At 36.8% G+C, this 21,787-nt stretch overlaps 3 protein-coding genes and 2 pseudogenes across 3 annotated transcripts; 4 read left to right on the top strand and 1 right to left on the bottom strand.

Annotated features, from left to right (window-relative positions):
• The first annotated feature begins 581 nt into the window (after nt 1–581).
• LOC125473707 (mevalonate kinase-like) lies at nt 582–4,679 on the top strand. The gene is made up of 5 exons (XM_048576906.1): nt 582–1,231; nt 2,070–2,313; nt 2,412–2,665; nt 3,483–3,896; nt 4,316–4,679. The coding sequence occupies exons 1-5, from the start codon at nt 1,099–1,101 to the stop codon at nt 4,432–4,434; spliced, it is 1,164 nt and encodes a 387-aa protein (XP_048432863.1). The 5' UTR covers nt 582–1,098; the 3' UTR covers nt 4,435–4,679.
• Nucleotides 4,680–4,827: 148 nt separating this feature from the next.
• Nucleotides 4,828–6,446, bottom strand: LOC125473710 (annotated as a pseudogene).
• Nucleotides 6,447–7,929: 1,483 nt separating this feature from the next.
• Nucleotides 7,930–9,132, top strand: LOC125472187 (annotated as a pseudogene).
• Nucleotides 9,133–9,704: 572 nt separating this feature from the next.
• LOC125471990 (uncharacterized GPI-anchored protein At3g06035-like) lies at nt 9,705–10,624 on the top strand. The gene is made up of 2 exons (XM_048572999.1): nt 9,705–9,801; nt 9,903–10,624. The coding sequence occupies exons 1-2, from the start codon at nt 9,723–9,725 to the stop codon at nt 10,403–10,405; spliced, it is 582 nt and encodes a 193-aa protein (XP_048428956.1). The 5' UTR covers nt 9,705–9,722; the 3' UTR covers nt 10,406–10,624.
• A 1,607-nt stretch (nt 10,625–12,231) lies between these two features.
• LOC125473704 lies at nt 12,232–18,655 on the top strand. Its single transcript, XM_048576904.1, has 11 exons — nt 12,232–13,272; nt 13,525–13,593; nt 13,845–14,066; nt 14,187–14,465; nt 14,563–14,631; nt 15,088–15,576; nt 15,654–15,731; nt 16,290–16,454; nt 16,551–16,767; nt 16,866–17,213; nt 17,994–18,655. Exons 1-11 carry the CDS (start codon nt 12,292–12,294, stop codon nt 18,104–18,106), a joined length of 3,030 nt encoding a protein of 1,009 aa, XP_048432861.1. The 5' UTR covers nt 12,232–12,291; the 3' UTR covers nt 18,107–18,655.
• The last annotated feature ends 3,132 nt before the right edge of the window (nt 18,656–21,787 follow it).

The raw sequence follows: 21,787 nt of genomic DNA, 5'->3' as shown, positions 1-21,787 counted from the left end.
TGTGTGAGTGGGGTAGTTTCCAACCAAAACCCAAGGCCCCACTTTTTTTTTTTTTTTTTTTTTTTTTTAAATTTTATTATTATTGAGGGGGCGGAGGACGGTTTTAAACTTTGACAATAGCTTAGGAGAGAGGGTATGTTATGGGTGTTAACTCAATATTTTACTGAAGTTTTAACGAAAAATCTATGGTGCTGTTCATTTTAATAAAAAATTATATTTTTATACTAAAGTGTTAATTCTGGTACTATTTACTTTACTTTTTATTTTGTACTTATCATTAAAACTCAAAGTTTTCAAATCATTTTCATTAATTTTCTTATATTTTATCCACTCGTGCAAAGCACACTCCGGTCTCATAACATATGCTTGAAATTGACTCTTATACTTGATCTTGCCAGCTTGAGGATCCGAGACTTCTTGTTTGGTTTTCGAGATTTGATCAGAATAGATAATACTCAATGTATGTTAAAAAAAAAGACGAGAAATTATTCATTCCGATCTCCTCAAAATAAGTATTAGAATAATAAAAAATATCTTCATGTCTAATCCTTTAAAAACGAAAAATTATACATTTCTACCTTCACGGTTACCCAAATCCTGAGAATCTAAACTTAGATACAAATATCGCAGATCATTGATCTATCCAACTCTGTAATCTTAAGTTACACCAAACATAGCATAAAGTTAAAACCATATTCAATTTAGTGCAATCCAATCCCGCTTAGAAATGCTTATTTAAAAAGCACTTCTACGCAACGCTCTATTTATAAAACATAAAAAATTATAAAAAGAAGGGTAATGCGTTTTCTGCATGGAGAAAAAGGCACCTGAAAAACAAGGAGCCAAAAAAAGGAATCAGAAGGCAATGCGGCGTTGGAATAAATAATGGAAGAGGCCAACCGTGGTTGGTTGCAGCAGCCTAATTTCGACTTTTCTTACATTAATGGACCGTATATATTTTAACCCACCAAGTTCCAAGATCCAAGTTCCAACCACCACTCTCCTCGCACCAGGGAGACTCTCTGCAATTTTTCAGAATTGGCACCAAAGTATTTGGATTTGGTGACCAGATTGGAACCATTCAACCAATTTCAAGAAATGGAAGTGAAGGCAAGAGCACCTGGAAAAATCATACTCTCGGGGGAACATGCTGTTGTTCATGGAACGACGGCGGTGGCTTCCTCCATTGACCTTTACACCTACGTCTCTCTTCGCTTTCCCACTCCCTCTGGTACTCTCTCTCTCTCTCTCTTAATCTCTCTTGGGCTTGTTTCAGTCTGTCAATTTATATAATTTATTTTTTGATGTGGGATCTTATTTGGAAGATATCGTTTTTTGAGTTGGATTCATGGGTTTTGCTAAGATATCATTTTTGGGTTATGAATGGTTTGCCAATGCGAAGATTTTGCGTCTTTTTTATGGTTGGATTGATGGGTTTTGCTTAAGCTTTCAAGTGATGGCATTTCCAATTCAAAAGCAAAAGTTTGCATCTTTTTGTAAGCTAAAAATTCAGCTTTTGGGTTGCCTTGAAATCAGGATTTATAGAAACCCTTATCAGATTCTGGGAAGTTCTATTGGGTAGGATGATAGTGTGTCTGAATCTTCTGTTCTGTTCAGGTTCATGGGTTCTGATTAAGCTTTGTGACTGTGTTGCCAACCGCGAAAAGCTTGTATCTTTTTGTGAGATAAGCTTAAATTTGGTTGTTCTGTTGCTCCAAGTTGTGGTTAAAAGATATCCTCTTGAGATTATGTGAAATTCTATTTAGGATGAATCTGGTTAGATAATTTTGTAGGGTTTAAGTTATGTTAGAAGTCCAATTGCAAAAGTTTGAGCCTTTTTCCATGTTAAGCATTTAGCTACTGGATTGCGTGAAATCAGTATTTAAAGAAGCCCTTTTTAGATTCTGGACAAATCTGTTTTCAGACGACCCTGACTATTGGTCTAGTTGAATTTATAGGGTTTAAGTTATATTAGAAATCTGTTTATGGATATGAACATAGTAAAGTTGTTCATGTCCGGGTTCATTTTGAATAATTTGTCACTGACGGCCTTTCGCTGTTATTCATAGATAGTGATGATGCACTAAGACTCCAGCTCAAGGATGCTGGATTAGAGTTTTCATGGCCTATTGGTAGATTAAAAGCAGTCCTATCAGGATTAGATATTCCCAACTCATCAGTGCCAACCTCATGTTCACTGGAGTCGACTAAATCACTTGCTGCTTTAGTTGATGAACTGAAGATGCCAGAGGCAAACATTGGACTTGGTGCTGGAGTGTTGGCTTTTCTTTGGCTATATTCATCTATCCAAGGGTACGCAATCGTTATTTGTTTGTATAATCGACTACTTTCAGTTCTTGACTCTTGATTCTTATTTTCTCGTTCTCTGATTCCTTCTCTTTATGGCTCAGATTTAAACCTGCTACTGTTGTTGTCACTTCAGAACTTCCGTTGGGTTCAGGGCTGGGATCATCCGCCGCATTCTGTGTTGCACTCTCGGGTGCTCTTCTTTCTTTCTCAAATTCTGTAAGTCTGGATTTGAGCCACAAAGAGTGGACCAGTTTTGGGGAAAGTGAACTTGATTTGCTGAACAAATGGGCTTTTGAAGGTGAAAAGATCATCCATGGAAAGCCATCTGGAATCGACAATACAGTTAGCACATACGGTATGTTATTTGTGACCTGTGCCCGACACATTTTCTTCCTTCATCAATATCTCATTTCTTCTTTTTTCGCTTACCTTCTCGCCTTGGATTTTTGAGTTATAAAGTTCTTGGAATCAGTTAGATAAATAGTTTGTCTGGATTAATACGAAAAGTGTTACGATGTCAAACAGCTACTGGTGAAAAGGAAAATTTTCAATTTACTGGAAGCCACATTTTTTCATACATGAAGAGATTCATTTATCTCTATGCATCTACTTCATTAGTGCTTACTAGCACCCAAAAAGTAGTTGTACCAGATCCACATTGTACCTCGAAGTTCCTTATCGGACTTTTCTTTGGTAAGATAGGAACTCTCTTGAGATTGATTTGCTTAATCCATCCTCTTTTATTCTTTGTAATCCAAGCCTACTGTTGGTTCCAAAATCTTGTTAAAAATCAAGATTATGCGATTCAGTGCGGAACTGCTAAGTTGCTAAACGCTTTACTATTTTAGTTAATGTTCAATATAACCTGAATTTAGCGGGATTATTGTTGGAGAGGAATCATGGATTTTCCGGTACTGACTCATCGCGACTAATCTAGAAACTGTTGTTTTAAATCACCGAACATTATAGTAATTCGAATTGATATCTCAGTAATTTCGAGGTATTCAAATATGCATAATGGTATCTGGTTTCAGACTCTCCATATCATCTTTTGGCATATTTGTTGGAGTTCAAATGTTAGAGATATGGAGTATTTTAGTTTCTTTACCTTGTTCGATGCAATGGATTTACTGCTTTTGACAATATCTTTATACGAATCTCTCTTCCAACAGGCAATATGATCAAGTTCCGATCAGGTAATCTGACTCGTATCAAATCGAACGCAACACTCAAAATGCTTATTACCAACACAAAAGTTGGGAGGAACACGAAGGCCTTAGTCGCTGGTGTTTCGGAGAGAACTTTAAGGCATCCAAAGGGCATGGCTTCTGTGTTTAACGCAGTGGATTCTATCAGCACGGAAATGGCTAACATCATCCAATCGTCTGCGCCCGATGATCTCTCCATCACTGAGATGGAAGCGAAAATAGAAGAGTTAATGGAAATGAATCAAGGTTTGCTCCAATGTATGGGGGTCAGCCACGCTTCAATTGAAACCGTTATCCGAACAACGTTGAAATACAAGTTAGCTTCCAAGCTGACGGGAGCTGGGGGTGGAGGTTGTGTTCTCACGCTGCTGCCAACCTGTATCCTTTCATGGTTCCATTTATTTTTAGTTCTTTACCACATTTTCTCATGTCTCGTCATTTTCCTTCTAGTCTCGCAAAATATCACAAACACGGTTTAACACCTGTTTAGGATTGCTTATAGAAGGGCTAAAATTGCTTTCTGACAACTAAAAACACTTCTAATTACGTTCGGCATAAAAACTTAAGAGCGCTTCTGGGTTGTAAAAGCTTTTTACGGAGAGAAGCTCTTCCAAGTGCATTTCCAAGAACCTCTTGGATTTCTAATAATTTTTGTTACATGTTTACAATAAAAGCCTTTCAAGCAGAAGTGCTTATTTCTACGTAAGCAGTCCCAAACAAGCGCTTCGTGACCCTTTGCAGTTTGTTTAGTGTTCACCTAGTTTATTTCCCAACGTTTCCTTGACCACATGAATCAGTGCTATCAGGAACTGTTGTTCATAAAGTAACTGCTGAACTGGAGTCTTGTGGATTCCGTTGTCTGACGGCCGCCATCGGTGGAAACGGAGTTGAAATTTGCTTCGGCGGTTCATCGTAACCTCCCCTCCGAAGTGCTGAGAGTAAGAAGATCTTAAAGCTCCATTGCTGACTGGTAGGACACAAGCTCTCTCTGCTCTCTGTAATTTCCGTCTTCCTATTTTTTGACGGAAATATTTGAAAAGAACTGGCAATCTGTGCTGGTTCGTAGATTTCTTGTGGCGTAAGCAAGATTGTTGCATATACATTTGTTTGTAACTTGTAAGAGATGAATATTCTTTACATCAAGGTGTTGAATTATTTTTATTTTAATCTCTTTAAATCACAGCTTAGAACTGTTTTAACATTGCAAACACACTACATCTTAAAAGGATAATTTAAGACGATAATCTGTCTTGTAACCGATTGTATATCAATGGTATATCAGTCGCTTTTTATGGAGTCAGGATGTGAGATTACTCCGTAAAACCGATTCTGATCCCAGAGACTGACACTGTTTTATGTACCACAGCTTGCGAGATTCTCACATACGACTGCCCGGCGCGCTGCATTGGCACTTCGTTCCCAAACCGTTGGACCTCCTCCTCATCGAAAGATGCTGGAATCAACGGGGTCCATATCGGTCCAGGAGCTACACCATTGACTCGAATGCCTCGTTTAACCAGCTGCAGTGCAAGTCCTCTTATGAAAGCTACGATGGCGCCCTTGGTTGCACAGTAATCAAGTAGGCTGTCACTTCCCTGTACGCGACGATCGATGTTGTGCAAATAACGGAGCCACCTTCTTTCATGTGCTTCAGTGCATGCCTAACATTACCAATTAGCAAACATCAATTTCTCATACAATTATTTGGGTTTTTATCAAAATTAAAAAATCTTGCCGCATATCTACTTATCAAAAAATTCTGCTACACACCCTGTAGGGTGTGAAAAACAACGGCCACACGTATATATCCACTATTTGACCCTAGACAGTAGAGTGCACTACATGTGGATGTAAAGAATGTGTCCACGATGTGAAGCATTTCACATCAATAAATTAAGAAATTTTGCATGTACTTATAAAAAAAATTAAAAAATTGAACTACTACACTCCCCTTAACTCTAAGGGTAGGACCTCGATTTTGTGAGCATCATACTCAAAATAGTGAAAAGTAGTGACAGTAAATAATTGTCACACTAAAAGTTTTGAGATTGACCCTCGTTTAATAACACTTCCATTTTCTTCTTTCCTTCACTTACCTTGTCATGAAGAAATAAGAAAATATGTTGGTCCTAAACACCCTCTCCAAACGGGCCTCATCGATCTCCTCCACAGAGCCCGCCTTGTACAGCTCGGCGGCATTGTTAACCAGAATATCAATGTGGCCGTACGCGTTGGCAACCTCATCGACAACCTTCTTGCAATTTTCATCAAATCCCAGATCAGCAGCAAGAGCCATGGGCTCCATGGCATCAGAAGCCTTGACCTGCTTGGAGCGCGTCCTTTGCGTCCTTGTCCTCATGTCCCTTCACATACGTGAAGGCCACCGTTGCACCCTCCTGAGCAAACAGATGGCACACCGATCGGCCGATCCCGGAGTCGCCACCTGTCACAAGCGCCACCTTACCCTACACATACTCAATTGTTAAGTAGATGGTAATGAAAATTATGTTATATTAAGCAGCTCAATAAAGCAATGTGATGTACTTGGAGCTTATTGGAGGGTTTGTAATCAGGGTTTGTGAACTGAGGAGTGGGATCCATGGCATGTTCTTTCCCTGGCTGAGTTCCTTGCCTTTGAGGAGGGAATTGCTGCTTTCCACCTGAAGCCATTCTTCTATAAACTCTACGTACTACTTTTCAAAGTTGATGGAGATTAGGGTTTATTGCAGTGAACTCCTGATCTTGAATGTTGGCAAGGTATCAAGCTATGGAATTTATAGCAATTTTGAACTGACACTTGGAAGAACAGGTGGCAGGGACAGGGAGCTGCGTCTACGTGTCTTGACATTTGATTGCAGACTACACATCTGTGAAAACAAACAGTTTTGTTGACATGGGCCATTGCCATGCCTGAAGATAGTCGAGAAGATTTTCTGAAAGTGACAAGGATGGGCTAATGCTCTTTTTCAGTATGAGATAGGTAGAGAGAAGAGTACTATTTGGATCATGATATGGGATCTCTTCCCTTCATCTCAAATTATCCTGAAGTAACAAAGTTCTATGAAAAAAACTGATGGTGCACTTTACATAAGGATTTGGACTCCTCCTATATTTAAGTCCTTTAAACTCTTTTCACATTGGCGCCTCTCACAAAATCGAGACTCTAGCCAATTATGTGAATGTGACAAATGGTGTGACATGGAGCATATATTGGCAGTGTTGTAAATAAATTTTATATTGATGAAAAGAGTGATTTATATGTGCAAGTATGTTGGACTATTCTTCATATGTTATTTGTTTGAGGTAGAACTTTAACTTTTTATAGCTAGTTAAAATTCATACATGAATCAATCTGTTTCGATATATATCATGAAAATGTAGATGTTTCAACCTAAAAAAATACTTGGCTGGAGACTTGCAGAACTTCTTATTAGCACATATTACTTTTTGTGATGATACTCCACATCATACTTGTTATTCCACATCATTTTAATTTATGAGAAAAGAGATTTTTCGTGTGGAAACCAAAACATATTAATTTAACCAACGGACCTAATTTATGCATTCATGCTAAATTGCGACAATAAACTGCTCGTAACAAATAAGAAGTAATGCTCGATAGATCAAAAATTCTAAACTAAATGTACAACTAAATGATGTGTCAACAATAAAAAATAAATACGTTAATTTTTAATTAATAATTCAATCATTAACCGTCACTTAGTTACAGAATTTTAGTTTAAAATTTGAGCTCTCTATCATTAGCCTTTTAGCATATCCGGTGTGTGTTAGTTAATCTAATCCGCAATAGAGCCGTTGAAATCAATAATACTATTCTTACCATATTTTTGTACTACAATTGTATACCACCTTAGGTGGCATCTGATGTGGATAACCACATCATCTAAATTAATTAGCATTTAATTTCAAAATGTTAATCAATAATTAATAAAAAGATGGTTAGTTAAATGATGATTGTGGTATACGAAGAGTAGCTTCTTCTGCCACCTAAGATTATTTAAGTGTTTTAATTAATAAAAAGATTGCAATTAAATGATGTAACTTGTCCAACTCATTTGCCATCTAAAATGGTAAAGAAATGTGATAAAAAATTATGGTAAGAATAGCATTACTCCATTAAAAAAGTCCTTAAGCCATGCTTTGCATGTTGTCCACGTGCAAGGCCAACTGATAGCCAAGTAACTGATACATGTCAATTAGGCAAGTTTAGCATTGTGTAATCGATCAGCTCTCCAACACCTGGAGGATTGCCTTAAAAAAAAAAGGAAACGGGGCATTGGCAAACTCATCGTATAACAATCTCTCAAGTCTCTCATCCTCTCTCTTTCTCCGGCTCTCAATCTAAAACCTGATTTAACTTCCATAAAAGGCCTTCAGCCATACCATTAATATGGCCTCCCTCGTCGAACTTAGCTTCTTCTTCTTTGTGTTTGCTCATGCCTTTCTCTTGCTTCCTGTGCTGGTATGTGCTCTCTCTCTCTCTCTCTCTCTCTCTCTCTCTCTCTCTCTCTCTCTCTCATATATATGTGTGTGTGTGTGTGTGTTAGGCACATATAACATCTTACTAAATCTGCAGAAAACTATACTTGTATGAATGCATATTTTTCCGTTTCTTGGTTACTAGCAATTAACCAATTACTTAGTTCTCTAGTATGTCGAATTTTAAAGTGTGTTTTTCGTTTTCTCCTTGCATTTACATTTACATTTACTATTTTCTAAAACAACCAATGAACTTATTCTGTCAAGATTGTTATAAGTACTAATGTTTGTTGTGTCACGGTCTACTTGAGCGTACCAAATCCAAACTATGCACCGATATATTATCCTAACTTAACCACTCAGAACCTAGACACCTAGGTCTTTTAGAAAATAGCAACAAATTATTAATAATTAATAACCTAATTCCGACAGAAATCCGAGACTGATATTAGATTGTGAGTATGATTCACATATATCCTTGGAGATGGCATGCAACTAAGTTAGTAACAGGACCATAGTTATGGCATTTGATATGATTTTAGAATTTCAGTGGCTAATCCATTCTCAAAACTTATACTTTACCTATTTGCCTGTAGATAAGGATGAGGACAACCTTCTCCAAGGCATTAACAGTTACAGAACCTCGCTAAACCTGCCGGCCCTCTTCAAGAACGGTAATGCAGGCTGCCTAGCGGATCAAATTGCGGATGACATGGAAGACCAGCCTTGCAACAGTCCCACCAACGGAGCATTATGGCAACCTCGCAGACTCCGCTTGCCAATCTTCCCAAGCACTTGAGCAAGTGCAAAATCGATGCCAACAGCACATCAGCCGGAGTTATTCTCCCAATTTGTGTGCCTGATTTGGTCCCAACTCTGGTGCTTACCAATTATACTCACCGACCGCAGTTCGTAAAGTATCTGAACGATTCGAAGTTCACTGGAGTTGGGCTTGGATCCGAGGATGATTGGATGGTGGTGGTTTTGGCCACAAATAACCCAGCTGGAAGCTTTGTTAATGCAGCAAGCTCTTTAGTTTCAAGTTCAACTGTTGGTTTTGGTCGTTTCTTGGTCACCCTTTTGCTAGGGTTGTGTATTATCTTGGTTAGCTGAAGTTGTGAAAGTTGTATTGTGCGTGCCAAAATATGTGACTTTTGGTAGTTGTGAACTAGCAAGGGATTCCGAGTGTATGTAATGGCTGAACTACATTATGTTTTCATTATTTGCATTCGATATGTGCAAAGCAGAATAAATTTACCAAATTTAGGGCATCTTTGTAGTTTGTGGTTTCATAACGGAAAGTCGAGAAACTTTGCAAGGGTTTTTAAGGATTTCGTACCCATTGAAACATCGGTTTTGGGATCGGAAGCTCAACTATCAGTATACTTACGCCTGTGCTCCACCTCACCGGAATGAAATTGTTATCTAACATCAGAATCTGTCAACCAGAATTCTCTAGCAAAGAAATTATTGAACCAAAAGGGAAAGAGAATTGGAGAAACATCTCTATCTACTTTTAATTTATGGAGAATTAGAATTCCTTGGCATCCAAGGCAACTCATATGAAGCAAAGAATTGAGGAATAATGTACAACCCAAAAACCCTAAAAGACAACACTAACCCACAAGCAATCTTTTTATTCCTCCCCAACTGTTGTATATTTATGCACCCGATTCACAAGGCCGATGTCCTAGCACTAAAACAATGGCCTTCTCCAAACTAGGTTTCTTTCTCTTTTATGTTCTTGGCTTACTATTTATTTCTCATCCAGTATCTTCAAACGGTACTATTATCTTTCTCGCATCTCAAAATTTTCGCTATGTATGTTGTCATTTTAATTTGTTAGAACAAAATCATTTCTCTAAAATCTTATTTTCTTTGCAGATGAAGAAGACAAGCTTTTCCAAGGTCTCAACAACTTCAGGCAATCCCAAAAGCTTGCGGAGTTCAAGAAGAACGACAATGCAGCTTGTCTAGCCGATAAACTTGCCGACAAGCTAGAATACCAACAGTGTTCTAGCTCACAGAAGTACAGCATCGAGCCAGGCAACGGACCCAAATTCCCGAAATTCGACAAGCTCAGGAGAAAGTGCCATATCGAAACCAACACGACAACAGCCGGCATCATTTGGCCCGTCTGCGTGCCGGATTTGGACGAGGATCTTGTGCTCAACAACTACACTCGCTCCCATTACGCAAAATATCTGAAGGATTCTAAGTATGCAGGTGTTGGGATTGGTTCTGAGGATGAATGGGTGATTGTTGTGTTGACCACTGACGCACAAAGTGGAAGCTTTGCGAGCGGCGCAGCATCTTTGGGTGCCATTGGCATGATTCATTACATGGCGGCTGTTTTGGTGGGGTTGTTCTTGGTTTTGCTCTGCTGAATTGCTCTTCTATTCTCTCTTTTATTGTGTTGGAAAAAGCAATGTGATTATTTTTTCCCTTTAATCTTACACATAATAGTAAGAATGTGTAACAACTCCACTTTCTTTGATTTAAATTATCTTGTACTTATTTATCTTTAAGACAAACCTATTTTCGATTGTAATTAAGTGATAACTATTTTTTATTGTAATTAAGTGATGGATTGTTTTAATGGTTGTGGTCTTCCTCTTCAACTTATTCCGTTCTGAATCTAATTTTTTCTATCTTCCATTAGGTTTAGATTATCGTTATACTAAAATAAAATAATATCTATTTATCAAATTTTCATTAACGTAAAATCCTACAGACTTTTCTTTGACAAGATATTATCTTCTGAAACGTTTTTAATTTACGTATAGAAAGACTCCAACTTGGACTTTTTTATATACTCTGGATCAATTAAATTAGATTGTCATTCTTAAATAACCTAATTCTTACTAAACTCATTTGTTCTAAGGGAGTTTTAACGAAAAGTTCACGGTATTGTTCACTTTAACGAAAAATCATATTTTTACACTAAAAAGTCAATCATGGTACTATTCACTTTACCCTTTATTTTGTCATTATCGTTAAAACTCAAAATTTTCAAGCCATTTTCAGTAATTTTTCTTTGTTCTAATTGCATTTTAAGTTTGGTCCGTTAAGTTGAGAAATTTGTGAGTGGGAGGATTACATGCATCATCCCTTCATGTTACAGTATATGAATTAATCACACCATATGACAGCTAGTCACTAAAAAAACTTCTCAAATACATCATTATATAGTGATAATCTATGCACATATATAAAAATCTAATTACTGTTGTGATTAAGAACGTTCGCCCATCATAATTTCAAATCTCCTGTCCTAATATCGCTTAAACCAAAAAGAAAAAGAATTTAAATTGCTCAAAAACTTTAAATAAAATCAGATATTAATATTAGAAAGATTTGGACTTTTTTTATTTTTTTTTGCTTTTCTAATTACCTCTATTCTTTTTTTCTTTTTATTTTCTTTTTTCTTTTTTTGTCAAACGATTAGATGTTAAAAGAATCACCAACGAAGTTTAAACCCACACCGCCATGCAATGACTCAATAACTTTTCACCACTATGGTAAATGGCCATTTGCTCTAATTACCTCTATTCGATTCTTGCTTTTGTTTTTGAGTAAATTGTAGCAATGATCCTTCAACTATAATCAAATTGAAGCAATAGTCTCTCAATTAAAAATCTATTATCATTGGTCCCTCAACTCATCAAAATGTGTAGTTATGGTCATTTTCGTCAACTTCATCAAAATTTTGTCAAAATAAGTTATGTTGGAAGAACCATTGCTACAATTAGGGTCCCGCAACTCAACAAAATGTGTAGCTATGGTCATTTTTGTCTAGTACTTCATAATTTTGTCAAAATAAGTTATGTTGGAATGACCATTGCTACAACTGGGTTAAAGTTGAGGGACCATTACTCCAATTGAGTTAAAGTTGATGGATCATTTCTCTAGTTAGATTAAAGTTGTGGGACCAATGGTAATGAATTTTTAGTTGATGGACCATAACTATATGTTTTGATGACTTGAGGGATCAATAATAATAAATTTTTAATTAAGGGATCATTGGTCTAATTGAGTTAAAATTAAATGATCGTTGCTACAATTTACTCTTTTTTGTTTTTTGTTTTTTGTTTTTTTTTTTTGTTTTTTTTGACAAAAGTCAATAAAACAAATCGCGTTTAGCTTAGCTGGATTGGGTCCTGTCCACGTCATTCTCCCGCATGCAACAAAACCACCTTAACGGAAACAACATCCTCCCATAGACACACAGAAAAGAGATAGAGGCACACAGAGCTTCAAAGCCCTCGCAGCAATGGCGGAGGTCGACGACGCCGACGACTTCGGAGACTTCAAGTTCGTCACCGCCGTCGATCCCAATCCCAAGATCAACGGACGAGATTCGACCGTCTCGGACGACGATTGGGGAGACTTCGTAACCGACAGCTCGAGCCAGATCAAAGCTCAGGTCGTGCTCTCCAATGGAATCACGTACTCCCAATCACCTCCCGCCCAAATTCCCTTCGACCCTTTTGGGTCTTTCAATGTTTCTAATGGGTCGGCGCCGACCCGACCCGAAACAGAGCCAATCCGAGTTGAGACTGAGCCCGCGAAGGTTGATAAGACTCGGTGGGTGAAGCCGCAGGGAGCTTTGCCGTTGTCGTTATTTGGTGAAGAGCAGGAAGAGGAGGAGTCTAGTGCGGGCGAGTCCAGGGTTGGGGACATTGCAAACGAGGGATTTGCGAAAAAGGAGTCGAATTTGAATGTGAAAAATGTTGGGATCGATGATTTGATTGCGAATTTGTACGGTCAGAATCCATACATCGTGTTTCGAAATGGGTCGGATTTGAATTTCGGCTCCGGCGGTCCTAATTCGACTATAAAGGGGTTAAATTTCGTTGCAAATGGGATGGATTTGAAGTTTGATGATCCGATTTCGAATGGAAATGGAAAATTTGGTGGTTTTAATTTGGGTGCGAATGGTTTTGATTTGAAATTTGATGGCGTGGGTTCGAATTCGAAGACAAGTGTGTCGAATTCGGGTTCTGGTGGTCCTACTTGGGTAAAAAACGGGTTGAATTTCAGTGCAAAAGCATTGGACTTGAAGCATGATGCTCTGGTTCCGAAAGAGAAATTGGGTGGCTTGAATTTGGATTCGAATGGTTTTGATTTGAAATTTGATGGGGTAGATTCAAATTCGAATACAAATGGGTTGAAGTTGAATTGGGAGGAAGGAAATGTGAACTTTAATGAGGAGGATGATGATGGTTGGGAATTCAAAACTGCGGATTTGAAGGTAAAAGTTGTTTTCTTTGGTGATTTTTGATGTTTTTGTTTAGTTGGAGTATGGACTCTGTTTGGTTTCTGAGAATTCTGAAGTGAGAAAAAAGTAGAAATTCTCTTTCTCTATGTGGTTTGAAATTCGTATTGAATTCTTGGCGGATTTGTGAGGAACAATTCCATTGGCTTTTAAATTTTCTTATAAGTATTGCTGAAGATTACCATTTATTTATTTTGTTCATTGCTTTAATTTTATCCTTCATATCAGGAAAAAGGGATTGTGGAAGTAGCAGGATCGAAACCGGAATCAAGTGCACACGTACGACCAGGAATCCAGGCGGGTATTGTTTATTGTTGTATGTCTTGTATATTTGTTGTTTTTGTGTCCCACCATGGAACTTCTCTTGGAAATGCAGAACTTACTATTTCAATCACCCTCTGTTTCTTCTGGTGTGATTTTGCATTTGCACACTCAAATAGGGGACTTAGATTTTCCACTTATATCGAAATACTCTAGCATGCCATTGGACTTTGAAAAAAAAAGCCTGTTGATTTGGTCCACCAAGTTTGACATTTCGCATTTTGAAGGTTGAGGAGAAGTGGCAAGCAAATACTGGAGGAAGTGGATTTAGTGGGGGATTTTTATTTGATTTCAACCCAAAGCCTGTTACTCGAGATAATTTTTTCTTCGATCCACTTTCAATAAGCAAGCAGAACAATGCTCCGGATAAACCCAATTCTACTCCGGTTAATGGAAATCTGTGGGAGTTCAAGGATGCATTTTCAGAAACTGGACCAGAACATAAGTTGGTGAGTTAGTTTGATTTTTTGTTAATTTATATTATTTTCAGTAGTTCTGATCTGGTTTACTGAAATGTTGACTTTTAAAGAGTGTGTCTTGTAATAGTAATACTTAATTTTTGGTTGCAGGAAGAGGCAAAGGCTGCCAGTCATGCTAGTGTTGGAGCTCATGCTCGTAATGATTTTTTTGCTGCATTTCATGGGGATTCTAGCAAGTCTGGAGCAAGTAACTTTGCATTTCCTTATATCCCGACTTCTGGCACGAAAGGTGGTGTAATCTCAGATTCACATTCCAGTGGCAAGAAAGAGGACAATGTAAAGGAGTTGAGTAGTTCTCCAGATGCTGGTTCAGATGACGATTTTTGGGAATTTAAGGATGCATTTTCCGGATCTGGATCAAAGTTCGAGGTAGATGAATCAGCTGACTTTGTTTTATATGCTTGTTTTTTCACTTACATAAAAACTTTCAAGGAATGGGAATAAAGTTATTTCCATTTTGGTGTAGGGGGAGTCGGTGGTTGCCGGTAATTCTCCCATCAGTATAAATCCATCTGCAATGGGTGTTGAAATACAGGTATTCATTCCTGATATTTCTTATTCATTAATAATATAGTGAAAGATTGTTGTTGCTGCCCTGTGGAAATAGGCACATAGCCGAACCATGTAAATTTTTGGTGTTATTTGCCTTGGTTATTTTGTTTTCGGTTTCCCGAGTTTGTTTTGTTTTTCCTATTCTTAAACGCGATAATCACAACATGCTTATCATCTGTAATTGTACACAACATTTGGAAACTAGGAAAAATTTCAACTAATGGATGTTCTTGAATCATCTCATCTAAAGGAGCAACTTTACCATCTTGGTGTTAAAGTCATTGTACCAGTATACATTAGAATTCCTCTTGGTCTAGCTCCTTTTGTCTCATCAATGCTTAAGCTCCTGTTAACAATTTGAAAATATTTTTGGTTTATTTATGCTCTATGAGCAAATGCTCCATACTAATTTTTAATTGTTTCTTTTCTTTTTTTACAGCACAATGAGGTAACACTGGAGAATCATCGGCGAGCCTTGCCCCTGTCCATTTTTGGAGATGAAGAACTGGAGACTGATGATTCCTCAATTCAATTTCAACAAAATATTTCTACTCATACAACTGCATCCCACCAAGTAAATACCAATAAAAGCCCTGCGTCCAATCTATCCATCACCGATCTAATATCAAGCTTATACAGTCAAGTGGACCAGAACACTAACACAATTCATGCGCCGAAATTAACTGAAAATACTATACATACTGCCCCAACCATTTTGGAATCTGATTTTGGTGATGATTTTGATGAAGATTCTTGGGAATTTAAGGATGCTGTTTCAAGAGATCAAAACCAAACTTCTATTGCTACTCTTGAAGATTCACCTCAAGATTCTTCTACTAAAGTCCATCTAGATAATTATGTGGATTTATATTGCAAACTGAAGGATGAAACATATGGTCTTGCACTCTACCATCTTGAAAATAAAAAGGTTAGTAATTTGCTCAGACATACTTTCTGTTACGAAGTTTTAACAGTATTAAGTATTTGAAATGTGCATTTTGTTAGAAAGCTCAAAGTGGTGCTTCTCTTTCTGGTGAAGATACAACAGTAGATACTCTGGAAGATCTGGAACAGGAAATCCAGGTTTGTTGCTTTAAACGGTTGTTTTATCTTTCTTCCTTTATTTATTTATTTTTTTTTTATCATTTGGGTAGTTTACATGTCTTATGAGGCTATGCCTATGTAAAACTGAATCGACATGTTAGGTAATTGGTCTTCATAGTATGGACTGTGGAGCTTGGTTTTTGAACGAGTGCTTCTGTTAGGTTTGTAATTTTCTAGTAACTTCTTGTTGTATCTGTTGTATAATAATCTGCATTAGCGAATAAAATGGATGTTTTTTACTTGTTGTCATGATTTATAATACTTCTTTAATATTTGGGGTCTGGACTATCTTGAGAATCATCATATGTGAACAGCATGAAGTGTGACAATCAGGAACTGATGTTGGTGGATTTATTTACTCAAAAGAAAATGTTGGTGGATATAATCGACGTAATAAATAACTCAATTATTTTTTGTTTGAGATTTCAAACATTCGTATAGGGATCGGATGATTTATGTATGGTGCTTAAATTAGTAGTTTTGTTGGGCAAAAAACTTTGTTAGTTTTTGCTAACTTAATGTGGTCTCTTGTTATAGAAATTGTACAGTGAACTACATCAACACAATATGATCTCTGATCAATTCCAGTCAGGGAATCTTTCTTCAAGAAATACACAACTTCATGAAGTTCGTAAACTTCTACAAGATCCAAAGGTCCAAGTTTTTGAGTCAGAATATAAGTTGTCGCAAAGATTGTCGTTGGTACGTGCCTTTACATTGATATGAAGTAATGAAAACTTCTGTGTATAACTTATAAGTGGACTTTGCTTGACCCTGCTTGTATTTGGGTTTTGATAGGCAGAGAATGATTTGAGATCTGCCGTTGAACTTTCAAGACACGCAGCATCCACATTAAGGATTCTTAGATTAGGATCAACTGAGGAACAATCTAATTACATTTCCACCTGGTCTCGAATAGTGTCTGTTTGCGCTGAAGAGTTGAAACATGGTTCTCTAATTTGGAGGCAATCATTAGAAGCGAATGTTCAGAATCAAATACTATCCAAACCTCAAGGTACCAGATAAGAAATTGTTGTAGATGGATTTCATAGTTTATGTTACTTTTTAAATTTTGTGATTACTTTTTTGTTTTATCATTTTTTGGAAACACAGGCAAGCAGTATATCCTTTCCCTTGGAGAAATTTACAGAGTAGTTTTAGTTCTCGAAGCGTCTGCCAAACTTTACGAGTCATGGATTCTATTACATTCTTCAGACTGTTCTAGCTTTTTTTCTCTTCTAAACGAGTGCTCTACTTTATGGTCAAGTTCGGGACTTGATGAAGCTCTCAAGAGCATTTCAGATGCAATTGATTTTAAATATGATGGGACCATTGCGGAACTACTAGATTCCATGACATATATTCATCATCTCGATGCATTTGCTCTCCAAAACCAAGTTGTTGTTAATGACCAAGAACCTATTTGTTCGCTGTCACTATTAACTGCAGGAGCCGTGCCAGGTATGCAGAAGTTGATTTTAATCACCGTCATTTCACTACACCTGGCCATGCCAGAGAGCTCTCTAGAGTCTTGTGGTGCTTGCATTGTACACGTCCTGTAAATTTTTGTCCACTTGAATGATCCTTACCAGCCACTAATTTCTTTTTCATGTCTCATTAAGAATTTGATTATTTGAGTCAAACTAGTAACGTTATGGAAAATTTTTAGGGCTCTTTTGTAAGTGCTTTTAAAATGGCTGAAAGCACTTTCGGTGAAAATGTTTTTGGTACCAATCCAAAAGCACTTAAATGCTTCCTACAAGAAGCACATAACTGATGCTTCTTCGAGGAAGCACTTTAAGTGCTTTTGGAACCCAAATTTTTTTTCCCTAAAAGTGCAGTTTCAGTCATTTTAAAAGCACTTCCAAACGAGCCCTTGGTTTTTACTTTTTGGAGATACTTTAGTGAGTTTGAAATAGTCCTTTTTCAGTTTTACATTTCATCAGCTGTAGTATCTTGAAACTGTTGGTAGTTTGGTCTTTACTCTTTTGGGACATAAACTAGGATTCCTGAGATGCATACTTGGTTTACGTCACCTAGTAAACTCGGTCTTTTTTCTCTCAAGAAAAGTGTCATAACACTATTAGTAGTATAGGCGCACCCGCTCACAAGTAAATGTGCAAGGCAAGCAACATATTACATTTTCACATATGAAATGCTCGCCATTTTTCATAGTCATCGCGACCCTATGTTTTGTGTTTCTGCTCTTTTTAATGTATTAGTTTTGTTTGTATGTTTCAGGTGTTAAAATGGTGATGTGGAATGGGGAAAACTACTTGTTGAAACTTGCGAACTTATGGGCAAATTTAATTAGTCCTAGTCCTCCGCAATTGCCCCACGTGCGTTATAGCTGATCGGAAAATCATGCTGGAGGAATCAATGAGGACTTTTGATGTGCTCTTTGGCTGAAAATAGCCACTACATCTCTCAGTTCTCTCTAGAATGTGGCTTTGACGGACTGAAAAGCATGACGATCAATCAGAAAGAAAGGTAGTGACTTTTCAACAACACGATTAGGAAGTAATCTGATCCGAAAGACAGTCGGCTGCTCAGTTTGATCCAACCAAACCTTGATCTGATTCTTTTGTTTCGAGCTTGCCATTGTGTTTTTGTGGAGCCATTGTACTATATCGATAGGATGTAGAAAAGGTTTTTGTATCGATGTCTGTAGCTATGTGTGCCTGAAGGTAAAACCGGGTGGATAAGAAAAGCATCCCCAAACTCCGTTTTAGAATTTTGAAACGAGGAAACAAAATAGGCCATAAAAACGAGGTGTGGAGAAATTACTAGTCAAAAGCTTACACAAGGTGCAAAATGCAAATGTAGCTTTTTGTGTGGTAATACCATGTAATATATTTTGTATTGTGTTTTATGACATTGATGAACTACAAGATTGTGGAGAATTTGTCGATGTGGTGGTCATACAAAGGAGAACTTAACTAATCTTGTTGGAATGCTAGTGACTGGGATCTATACATAAAAACCAGAGGGACGATGGAATTCGGAACATCTAAGTGTTAAGCTCTCAAATTTCTATAATCCAGGGACTATAACGAGTTGGGATTTGAATTAGTTACTGAAACAGGTATGGTGGACAAGTCTAATGACATAGAGTTTGATATGTACGAGCGAGAGATTTAATGTATAAAATGAGTAAATGTATTTTTGTTTTCTCCAATATCCTAAGTGTGAGTTGGAAGAGAAAATAGATCAATTGAGTTGTCATCACTCCAATGTTTGCGAATATGAGTGTTGCTCATGTAACCATAGCGGCTAAAATATCAAATTTGAAAATAAAAAGAGAAACGCACTGTCATCCCACCAAACTGTTGAGAAAGTTTGTGTATCTTACTCATTTTTCTGTCAAATTTGGATCGTAGGTGGGCGATTGTGTTTGTAAAAGGAGTGCAGTTTCCCCAATATCCTAATTTTGTAATTGCAACATTTTTGAATTTGTATACAGGTAATACAACAAAGTTAACATATGCTCAAAAACCTATCTCTCAACTTTCTTTTATCTCTTGTCTAAATGCATGTTTTGTGTTGTCTAAATGAATGTTTCGTGTTTTTCTTTTCATAGGAAAGTGATGCAACATCACAAATATGAAAGGATAACAAGTCACGCATGAAGAATTACCATGACCAAAGTCTGTTTTCTTCCAGAAGATAAAGAGAGGAATTATAAAACTAAATGCATTCTCGAGTTCTCAAAAACCAAAAAAACAAAAAAACAAAAAAAAACTCCATATTATAAATATGTAAAAGTTAAAGAGATAACCTTTTAGTAAATGGAGTGAAACATGTGTAAAATGTCGCACTGAAAGTATAACACAAGAGGATAACAAATAAAAGACGGAGAATAGATGATGTTATTGATCTTTCTTTCTTTCTGTCTGTATTTTTGAAAGCATACGAAGTGCTCTATTTATAGAGCAACTCCAATACTGATGCATTAATTACACATTGAAAATTTACAGCACTCTTTTGAAAAATATGATCTCCTGCACCCCCAAAGTCAATTTCAATCTGTAATAGAAATTGACAATGTATATGTGTGGGCATTCATAATAATGCCAATGTTTTCAACACTCTACACAAAACGGCGATTTTCCCAAAGACATAGTTTTTCTATTCGTTATAAAGAATTTTGAAACACTTAACAGCCAACTTGCCTTCAATGGCCTTCAAGTCACAAACCAAACCCAGAGCATGGTATGCTGATATAAGTTATTAGACACTGGTGTCAACTACGACATATATTCCAATCACCATTCTAAAAATTCCCGCCTAGACGTTAGATGGCTGATTACCGTTCCGATTAATGCCTAGGGTTTGAAAATTAAGAAATGAATCCTAGACCTGCTGAGGTGCCCGCCTAGACTGCCTATCCCGCCCATAACATGCGAAAAATAGATAACTTTACTTTTACATTTTATTATTTCCAATAAATTGTAAGAGACTTATTGAACACTTAAATAAACACACATTATATGTTTGATGTCCATGTTTTCATTATATTTCAATACTTCATAATATATATGTCATTCTATTTTCTAGTTTAAGATGAAATTATATATATTTTAAGTATAAAAAGACACTTATTTACACGAAATACAATAGATTTACTTAAATCCGCCTAGTCGCCTAGGCACAACAAACTCAGTTACGAAACTAACAACCTGCCCTGTCGTTCATCCTACACTACGTACCCTACTCCCAGCCGTTGTCCTCATATAACTTCTCATCTGATGCTTCTTCGATATTAAGATTTCGAGAAAGACATCTACTTACTAAGAAATAGTCCGTGTATTTCATCCACAGATGGAGGAACTTTGTACCTGAATCGAAATGAGAACGAGAAACGTTGACAAAGACGTTTCTCCAGGATCATCCAAAGTGTGAGATAGGCCGTTGTTATCGCGCAGAAAAGCAGGTGGACAGATCTCAGTTCTGTCTGCCAGAACTTGGTACTCCGTAAGTTCTTGAGAACCGGAAGAAACAGTGATTTCCAGAGTGAACTTAGTGCGAGTGGCTTTCACAGGAACCCGTTGGATCAGAGGTGTAACATGTTGGACAAGAGCGGATGCAGACTCTCGACATATTCAGTCACATTCACGCTCGAGTTAACCCAAAGAGCATTGGTTGACCGTTGAAGACCATGCATCGTTTGACAAATACTTTTAAATGACTGAAAGCGTTTTTAGAATAATATTTTTAGATTCCAAAAACGTTTGAAGTGTTTTCTACTAAAAACAACAGTTATATGTTTCTTGTTAGAAGCACTCCAAATACTTTTTTAGAATTAACTTGCATTTTACTAAGACTTGATTCAAAAAACATTTTATTAAAAATTAAAAAAAAGAAAGAAAAAAAAAAACCATTACTTGCCAAACGATCTTTGTTAAGCTTGTCTTATTTTTTTTTAATCAAACCATGTAAACTCCATATACTCGAAAGTGCCTTCCTTTTTATTAAAAGAAAACTTTCTTTAGTTATTTATATCGATACATTTTATTATATAAAATTATATTATATTAATTAGTATGAAATTTTTTTATTTTTTTATTTTTTATTTTTGGTCAAAAATATTATTTATTTTGAAAAAGGCAAATTTAGTAATCAAGTTAGCTTTAATTTCGATTCAAGTGAACTAATAAACAACTTGTATAGAACAACATCATTCCTACTTCAATTTCAAATAATTTAATAAAAAACTATAATATGAATTTAATTATATTTCTTCCTCTATCTAATTTCTTCTCGATTTAATTTTCTTAAATCAGATTACGGATTATTAAACGAATCATTAGTTATTTAGGAAACGATAAAAGACCCACAACAGTGACGAAACGGGTTAGGCCGACAACAATGGGGTCAGAGACATGGGCTTGGGAAACCTGGATTGACCCAAATCACGGGCCCAAAAAAAACTAGGGTTTTAGGGTAAACTACTCTCAGTCAGTGACGGTTAGCTTGCGTTGTTCTTCTGCAAAGCTTCCAACTTTTTCCGATTCCAAAGTTTCCATCCGCAGTCG

The sequence above is a fragment of a genome, unplaced genomic scaffold (assembly GCF_019419815.1).
Source record: "Pyrus x bretschneideri cultivar Hongxiangsu unplaced genomic scaffold, Pyrus_bretschneideri_v1 Contig11, whole genome shotgun sequence".
Lineage (NCBI taxonomy): Eukaryota > Viridiplantae > Streptophyta > Magnoliopsida > Rosales > Rosaceae > Pyrus > Pyrus x bretschneideri.
Note: the sequence above shows the minus strand (reverse complement) of the source record. Positions and strands in the feature narration are given on the sequence as shown.

What these genes read in the sequence shown, in the direction of transcription:
- LOC125473707 (XM_048576906.1), top strand. Translation starts at nt 1,099, where the DNA reads ATGGAAGTGAAGGCAAGAGCACCTGGAAAAATCATACTCTCGGGGGAA. An exon ending in CTATATTCATCTATCCAAGG is followed by an intron (nt 2,314 to 2,411) that starts GTACGCAATCGT and finishes TTTATGGCTCAG; the next exon opens with ATTTAAACCTGCTACTGTTG. An exon ending in CAATACAGTTAGCACATACG is followed by an intron (nt 2,666 to 3,482) that starts GTATGTTATTTG and finishes CTCTTCCAACAG; the next exon opens with GCAATATGATCAAGTTCCGA.
- LOC125471990 (XM_048572999.1), top strand. Translation starts at nt 9,723, where the DNA reads ATGGCCTTCTCCAAACTAGGTTTCTTTCTCTTTTATGTTCTTGGCTTA. An exon ending in TCATCCAGTATCTTCAAACG is followed by an intron (nt 9,802 to 9,902) that starts GTACTATTATCT and finishes TTTTCTTTGCAG; the next exon opens with ATGAAGAAGACAAGCTTTTC.
- LOC125473704 (XM_048576904.1), top strand. Translation starts at nt 12,292, where the DNA reads ATGGCGGAGGTCGACGACGCCGACGACTTCGGAGACTTCAAGTTCGTC. An exon ending in TGTCGCAAAGATTGTCGTTG is followed by an intron (nt 16,455 to 16,550) that starts GTACGTGCCTTT and finishes GGGTTTTGATAG; the next exon opens with GCAGAGAATGATTTGAGATC. An exon ending in AACTGCAGGAGCCGTGCCAG is followed by an intron (nt 17,214 to 17,993) that starts GTATGCAGAAGT and finishes TGTATGTTTCAG; the next exon opens with GTGTTAAAATGGTGATGTGG.